The sequence below is a fragment of the Cantharellus anzutake genome (genome assembly GCF_015039405.1).
Source record: "Cantharellus anzutake strain C23 chromosome Unknown EI90scaffold_13, whole genome shotgun sequence".
Classification (NCBI taxonomy): Eukaryota; Fungi; Basidiomycota; class Agaricomycetes; order Cantharellales; family Hydnaceae; genus Cantharellus; species Cantharellus anzutake.
Window position 1 is genome coordinate 138,415 of NW_024066963.1, and position 7,658 is coordinate 146,072.

At 48.6% G+C, this 7,658-nt stretch overlaps 2 protein-coding genes across 2 annotated transcripts; both read right to left on the reverse strand.

The window, feature by feature from the left end:
* Window positions 1-258: 258 nt before the first annotated feature.
* Window positions 259-1,765, reverse strand: EI90DRAFT_3047893 (uncharacterized protein). Its single transcript, XM_039059585.1, has 7 exons — window positions 1,418-1,765; window positions 1,241-1,352; window positions 1,098-1,179; window positions 931-1,036; window positions 721-861; window positions 522-625; window positions 259-449 (listed from the first exon to the last, which is right to left on the reverse strand). The coding sequence occupies exons 1-7, from the start codon at window positions 1,614-1,616 to the stop codon at window positions 426-428; spliced, it is 768 nt and encodes a 255-aa protein (XP_038918540.1). The 5' UTR covers window positions 1,617-1,765; the 3' UTR covers window positions 259-425.
* A 4,667-nt stretch (window positions 1,766-6,432) lies between these two features.
* On the reverse strand, window positions 6,433-7,220 carry EI90DRAFT_3120309 (uncharacterized protein; the record flags this gene model as incomplete). The annotated part of the gene is made up of 4 exons (XM_039063300.1): window positions 6,433-6,770; window positions 6,825-6,928; window positions 6,983-7,122; window positions 7,173-7,220. 4 exons carry the CDS (start codon window positions 7,218-7,220, stop codon window positions 6,433-6,435), a joined length of 630 nt encoding a protein of 209 aa, XP_038918541.1.
* Between the last annotated feature and the right edge of the window lie 438 nt (window positions 7,221-7,658).

Sequence of the window (7,658 nt, forward strand, 5' to 3'; positions counted from 1 at the left end):
TGCCACCCTCCCCTGGGGTTCAGCAATGGCTGAATCAACACCCCTTGAATCAGGAGCCAAATCCCTCAGGGTCTCACTTCAAATGGTTTGAAAAACAATTGAGTTCACTTCTGAACTGAATCAAAACATGACACCTTTATTAGAATGCTTTGGGAAATTGGTCAATTCAGCCAGTTTCATTGTATTAGAAGCAACAGGACTGTCAGAAGTGTCCAAAGTTGACCGCGAGATGAAACCACATCATCTTGAGGTTGTGAGCCTAGCAGTGTTCATGTGATTGGAAAGCGAGGTCATGGCTGCAAAGCAGCCTTTAATCCTCTCTTTGTACTCATCCAAATACATGTTGTATCAAGGGAAAGGAGTGGTGGGTTCTGCCGCGTCAGGCGGCGATCACCAGTTATTAAATCTGGAGCAAAGCTATCTATCTAGTTGGAAGACAGAGATAATGTCTGTAAGACCCGTGCAAAATCAGCGCCACGGACTCGTACACAACCCGACATCAATGTTGATGGTTCACGCACCACAACATGTGGGTCAGGATTATTAGCGACGACGCCGTCCCGATCTGCAGTGAGATAGATAGTCTGTGACATTCCATCCCACACGATGAATAACTCTGGCTGGCCTGTGTGGAAGCATTCCAATTGAGTGTTGCCATGCAATGTGGACAGAGAGGCCCTTCGCCGGGGGCGCGAATCTCCGAATGTATGAGACACTCACCCCCATCACGGTCCGTCCACCCGTCGGGTGTGAGGCCTCCAGTTGAGTTGCAGCTCCAAATCGCAGTCTCGAATTGCATTCCATCTATAGAAACAACTTGTGGCTCACTCATGGCAAGTTGAGGTTTGTTATTGGGCGAAGCTGCGTTTGGCATTTCAGTGGAATTAGTGAAATTAGGTGTAGGTGATGAGTGCCTCCTGATCACCGTACATTTCGATGCTGAACCCCCCAAAATAGCAGAGGTTGTCTTCATCCAACGGAGTATAACATCCGGTTCGATGAGACCCGCCAAATAGGGATAGGGAGTTTGAGGATTCTGGAGAATTGCATTTGGAAAACAAACTAAGCGGTAGATGGAGGAAGTCAAGATAACGCACATTATTTCTGAAGGTCATACCACTCTGAGGATTTAGCGAGGCTGTGAAGGTAGCGGCATCCGACTCCTCACGTACGGTGTACCTATCGATCAATGAGACAGGCATATATCAACTCAGATGCGACACAAAAACGAAACACCCACCGATTGCCATAATCAGCCAGCGCGAGGTATCCAAGGGTCGTTCCATTCGAGTCGGCTACTTGGAGTTTTCCCATCCAAACATTTGTGTCGCTTGCCTGTGCCCTTCTGGCAGCTGGAGATCGAATCGCATCACGCCATACATCTTCATGCTACGTGCCAGTGAAGGTGGGTACTCACCCTCAGTTCGTGAGGCTTCAATATTCTTCCTTCGAGCTGGGGGTAAAAGAGGTAAGCCCCTTGCGAGTCGCTTCGCGTTCGTGTCTCCGTGCACAGGGTCGCGAAGCCGAGGTGCAACGCGGCGCAACTCCTGCCCCCGGACGGCGAAGACGGAGGCAATGAAGAGGAGAAGTAAGAAAAGAACAGCGCGTCTGAACATGTTGGAAGACCCCACTAGCTTGAGGGAAGAACACAGGAAATAAGCTAGTTGTGAGTCGTTGCGACGGGTGACCAAGCAAAGCCTCTAAAAGGATCGCAGAGAGAGAGCGGAAAAAAACCCGATGGAGAAATATTAAACATTGATGATGGTGATCTTATTTTCAATGCCGGTGAACAAGTGTCAACATTATCGGTAATATTACGTAGAACCGGAATTACAAACTTACAACATGTTACGCGTCTAGAGCGACCATTATTCAGGTGTTATGTTCTCGCCACATGTAACCACTGCCCACGTTATCTACTGGGTGGTAAGTGCCTGATAGCCGATCGTATGTAGGAGTCAATAATTTACAGTAACCAGTTAATATCTAGCGCTGTTCGGTTACCAATGTTATAACAATAAAGTTTTTCCTTGCTTGCTATGGCCTTCGCTTACAGCAAGCTACAGAAAAAACTGCACACCTAATTTGGTCGATATAATTCTGAATATATTGGAAACGGCTGATCGACAATTTAGGAAAATAATGAGTGCTGATCACCCTGTCCCAATGGCACTCTCTTTACCATGTTCACCTGTAACAATTAGGGCTCCTACAGCTTGGGACGGAAATTTCCTGCACATTTTTTGCAGGTGAACCCAACCAGAAACCCGGTCTGATATTAAAATTCTACTATGAAACATGCATCAAAAACAAATTCTGTGAAGTTTGGCAAAAATGGGGGGCAGCCAATTTTTTGGTCAATTTTTTTTGGATAATTATGGGTCATGGATGCATGGATTGGAAGTGAATGGCCGAAAAAAGGCATATTTACATGTTTATGCATCGTAAATGCTTGTTTTAATGGATCTGTGAGACTTATCATCAGCAAAAAATTGTTATGCTCCTGAGTGCTCCGGAGTATGGAGAGCACTGGGAGAATCAGGAGGAGATTGGCCGGTCCAGGAACAGCTCATTTCCTCCAGAGTTGGCCAGGTACTCCAGGGCACTCCCAGGAGGGCATGGAGCATTAGGGGGTTTCACAGTTGGCTGAAGTGTGTCTGAAATGAGTTCTAAATTGTGTCTAGATTGGCCCAAATTTTGGCTCACGTGCAACCCGAGTTCAGAGCAACTTCAGGCCCAGTTCAGGAATTTTCCAATGGGTGTTCACAGTACTGTCATCTAAAGTGTGTCTAAAGTACCTTGGTCCTGGCTCCTGTAAGTCCGTCATCACATCGTCTCCTCTGTATTATGTAATTACTGTGAAGTTCTAATGCCTGTTGTTTCTGATTGCCAGCGTCTCATCCATGCTGCCATCCAGCATAGCCATCGACTGCGCACACATTACTACCACCGACTCTGTCATATCCATACAATCCCGACCTCTGCTCCGGGCTCCTGGAACTCCGAACTCCGACTTCCGGAGCCCTACTTCCCTTCCATCACTTTCTCCTTGCCGACTCCCAAGAGGTTATCCCACCTCCGGCTCAAACACCACCTTCGGTCTGACTCTGGAACATTCCGGGTCTGACCCCAACCTCGACACCTTCCAGATGATTACGCAAAAACCTATGCTCCCAACTCCAGACCTCCACTCTGGAATCCCGTTCGCGTCTCCGTCTCCGGAACCTCCGGTCTTAGCTCCGACCTCGGACTTTGACCCCACCTCCGCTTATACCCATTGTATTGGTTAGCTCATTCCATTTAATTATGTTTGCCAATATTCCGGAGTTTAACCTCCGAGTTCGGACTTTCCGGACTTACTCCAGACCTTGCAACTATTGCATTGTCCATTTCAATTCCGCTATTCTCCCTCATTCCTATTTGGGCTGCTGCTTCCTTTCTATTCAGTCAGCTAGCCATTCCCCACTCCCAACCTCCTTCCTTCCTCCTTGGGCCTTGGCCCTTCATTCCTCCTTTGGGAAACACCATTGAGTCAAACACTTGACCCTCGGTGTTGTTCCTCTTTCCATCTCCCTTTGTCTCCTTTCGTCCTACCCTTGTTCCTTTTGATTCCGGACCCCTCCTTATATACAATGTACCTAGTAACTTGTAACCTCAGTCCGAAATCGACATGAATTCCCCCAAGAGACTTTCCCTCTGCTAGATCCGAAATTAGGGACCCCCAGGACAACCAGCAATGGCACAGCGCTCCGCATGAGTCACTGAGGCCGAGGTCCTTCCACGCTAAGTCTCCGATTCCATTCAGAGTCGTCCGAATCCGCACGTTCTAACAGACTCCGATGTCTGAGACTGAGCCTCAATAGCTCATTCAGTCCCAGTACTGACTCTGGTGACTCTAGTGACAATGGTACCAGCACAACCTCCGCATTGACAACAAGCAGCAGCAGCAGCAGCGACAACAACAGTGATGGCAACAACAACAGCAACAGCAACAACTCCCATCCATCTGATTTATCCTCCGGTGCTGAACATGACCATGCACTGCAGTCCCTCCATGATTCATATTTCCAGTCCATGTTTCGTGTGCGACATTTTCTCTCCACGCTCATCCACCCGTGTCCTTTATCCACATGAGGTTCCCAAATGTAGTCAGCTAGGGCTCATTCTTGTGTGTTATAAAGATGATGACCCCTCCCGCTTTCGTCAAAATCTCTGCATCTCACCTCACACATTCAATATTCTCCTCTCCCTCATCCAGGATCACCCCGGCTTTTGTAATAGTTCTCAAAATGACCAATGGCCCATCGCATACCAACTTGCTGTCACACTGTATCGGCTCGGACATTTCGGCAATGTGGCATCTGTTGATGCAATTGCACAATGGGCAGGTTGTAGTGCTGGGGCCATTGTTAAGGCCACACGTCATGTCATGATGGCCTTTTTGCCACTTCATAACCAGGCTATTCGATGGCCTAACACAGATGAGAAGTGCGAGGCATCAGATTGGGTGGAGAGTGTGTCTTGTTGTGCATGGAGGCCCGGTTTTTGTATGGTTGATGGCATTCTCATCCTTCTTGTGTCTAAACCTGGACATTTCAGGGAGCAGTTCTTTGATCATAAGTCTAACTATTCCCTTAGTCTCACAGTGCATCCATTTTTTGTCTGCGGATTACTGGTGATGATATCCTTCTAGCTCATAACATTACCGAATCTTCACATCATCGACTACATGTTAGGCCCTCCTGGGAATATGCATGATTCGACTGCGTTCAAGGAATCCCACACATTCACAGAGTCGGACCGACTTTTTCGTGAGGGTGAGTGGTTGTGGGGTGACTCCGCATATGCCCTATTGCTGTGGTGCATGGTCCCTTATAAGCGCCCACAATCCCTCATTTCGTCAAATCGACAATTCAACTACCATCTCTCAACAGTATGTTGGATATCTGGTACTATTTACAAATTAAATGTCCTTTTATAACCCAGGTGTGTATAAGGTCAGAACATGTGGTAGGTTACCTCAAAGGACGATTTCAGTCACTGTGTGGTCTCCATCAACAAATCAACTCGGAGCGTGACTATGTGCTTGCACTCGCATGGGTGCGCACTTGTTCAATAGTTCACTCATTTGCAGCGCGCATTGAAGATCAGGAGTATGAGAGTGATTTTTGGGAATGGGTTGAAGAGGGTCGGAGTGGTGAAGAGGAGAGAGAGGAGGACGAACCTGTTGAAGGCTTCATGTGGGCTGGAGCAGGACCACCACTGCCAGGAGAATCAGAAGTGCAGCAGAAGCGCCGACATGTACAGGAAGCACTCTTTGATGCACTGTACTAACATGTATTTATTTTAAAATGTACTGCTGATTGTGGCACACATGAGGACGTGAAAACTCAGTGGTAGACTAAAAAATCGCAAAGTCTGGGACAGGATGTTGTTGTTGTTGCGGCTGCTGCTGTTGCTGTTGTGACTGTACCTGTGCAAGTTGCAGCTGGAGCTTGAGGGACTCAATTTTGTACTTGTGATGCATCTTCTCTTTCTTGAGTTCAAGTCATGCCATCTGCTGTGTGTGATAGTACTGAGCCTCTTGTTGAGCTTGTGCTTGGTCAACTCACGTTGCTTCATGAAATTCAGCAATAAAATCCTTCCAGGCTCCCTTTGGACCTGGAGTGCGTGAAGCTTGCCGAGCGGAGTCAACCTTAGAGTTCAGTGTGATTGACGCAGAGGCTGCCCTTGCAAGTGTGTGAGATGAGGAGGAACTGGAGTCTTCCAGATCCATCCTTGGCTTAACATCGGGGGCCTGCAAGTCTGGATGGGAGAGTGGCAAATCCGGAAGTGGCATGTTGTCAGGGACGTGTCCGGGGTAGAGGAGGCCCGGGTGAGACGCCCGACACTAGGAGCCTCGTGGGGTGTGGAGCGGGCATGCGTACTGGCAGGCCCGGCTCAGGAGGCAGTCCCTGGCCACTTAGACTGAAGTGGAAAAGGGTGTTATTGTTATTAAAAGGGAATACTATGTTACTTACCTGAAGTGGAAAAGGGTGAGAAGAAGGCTACTTCTTCGGTTCCCACTTCAGGTATGTTTATATACATGCGGCTTAGGTCACATGACGGGTGCCACGTCATCCTCGCATACAGCCGTAGTCACCCGGGTGTCCCTGTGGGGGATCCCGAGGGCGTCCGCTGTGAACGCGCGAGCTGGACATAGCGGGGGTCACCCGAGGCGCCCGGGCTGGGCGTGTCGTGAGCGCGCTGCAGGTGGGTCAATGGTACATTGATAGGAAAGGTCGTCCATGTAGAATAAAGAGAAAATAAAGAGAAGGTGAGATAAGTAAAGAGAGAGTGGAATGGAGAAAGAAAGAAAGAAGAAGGGGGGGAGGAGGTAGGGGAAGACTGGGTGGCGGGGTACCGGGTGAAGTGGGGCCGGGTGGGGCCGGGTCAGGCGGGTGTGCCCTGACACATGTCAATGTGAAAAAGTGGCGAGTTGGTATTAAGAAGTCCCGGGTCAGCTTGAGGTGCTGGTTCAGCCCAAGGGAGCGGGGAGTTGACATGGGGAAGTGGAAGTTGGAAAGTAGACAGTGATTCAGGAGGTGGATGGGAGGGTGTGTTTGCCTTATCCATAACTTGCTGCGGAGCAGAGACAGCTTGCTCCAAATCACTTACCATTTTTCTGGCACCACTTGTCGAGTTTGTTACCATTTGAAATGCATACTTGGGATGTTCCGACCACCAAGCATGCAGTGTGTTCCACCAAGGGAAAGATGCTTTAATCTTCTCTTAAATTGATGAAAATATCAGCAGCATATGTAAGGAATTAATAAGCACCTCACCTAGCTGGTTTCTATACACCTTGGACTGACTCTCATCCTCATCTTTCAGACCTTCACCAGTGTTGCGCATTGTCTTGCGATATGTAGTATATGTCTTCTGTAAACTGTAATTGAGAAAATATGAGATGGCCTTAGCTGACAGCACAAGAGAGACTTACTAGGTGATCCAACCCAAGACAGAAGTTGCATAGTGCTCAGGTTCCATTAAATAAGCGCCACGTTCTTCCTCACCCCCAACATCAAAGACTGCCTTTGCTATCTCATGATAGTATTTGACCTTGGGTTTGCTACCAACAACCTAGGTGAATGTGAATGATGAGAGCTGGTGCTGTCACATTGGGGGCTCACCTTTTTGCACGACTCCTTCTTTGCATCCTTGACAGAGTTGCTGAACATCTTGAGTTGTACATCTAGGTGGTTTGTGAGGTTGTCATATCCATACAATCCCGACCTCCACTCCGGGCTCCCAGAACTCCGAAACCGACTCCAGAGCCCTACTTCCCTTCTGTCACCTTCTCCCTGCCGACTCCCAAGAGGTTATCCCACCTCCGGCTCCAACACCACCTTCGGTCCGACTCCGGAACATTCCGGGTCCGACCCCAACCTCGACACCTTCCAGATGAGTACACAACACCTATGCTCCCGGCTCCGGACCTCCGCTCCGGAATCCTGTTTGCGTCTCCGTCTCTGGAACCTCCGGTGAAGGAGAGAATGAAGGAAGGTCAGTTGGGAGGTTCAAACGAGACCACCACCAAGCTGTTCCCTGGTTCTTTAGTTAGGATGGGGAAGTGTACTAGTGTTATTTATTGTAAATATAGTACCAATCCGAGTGTT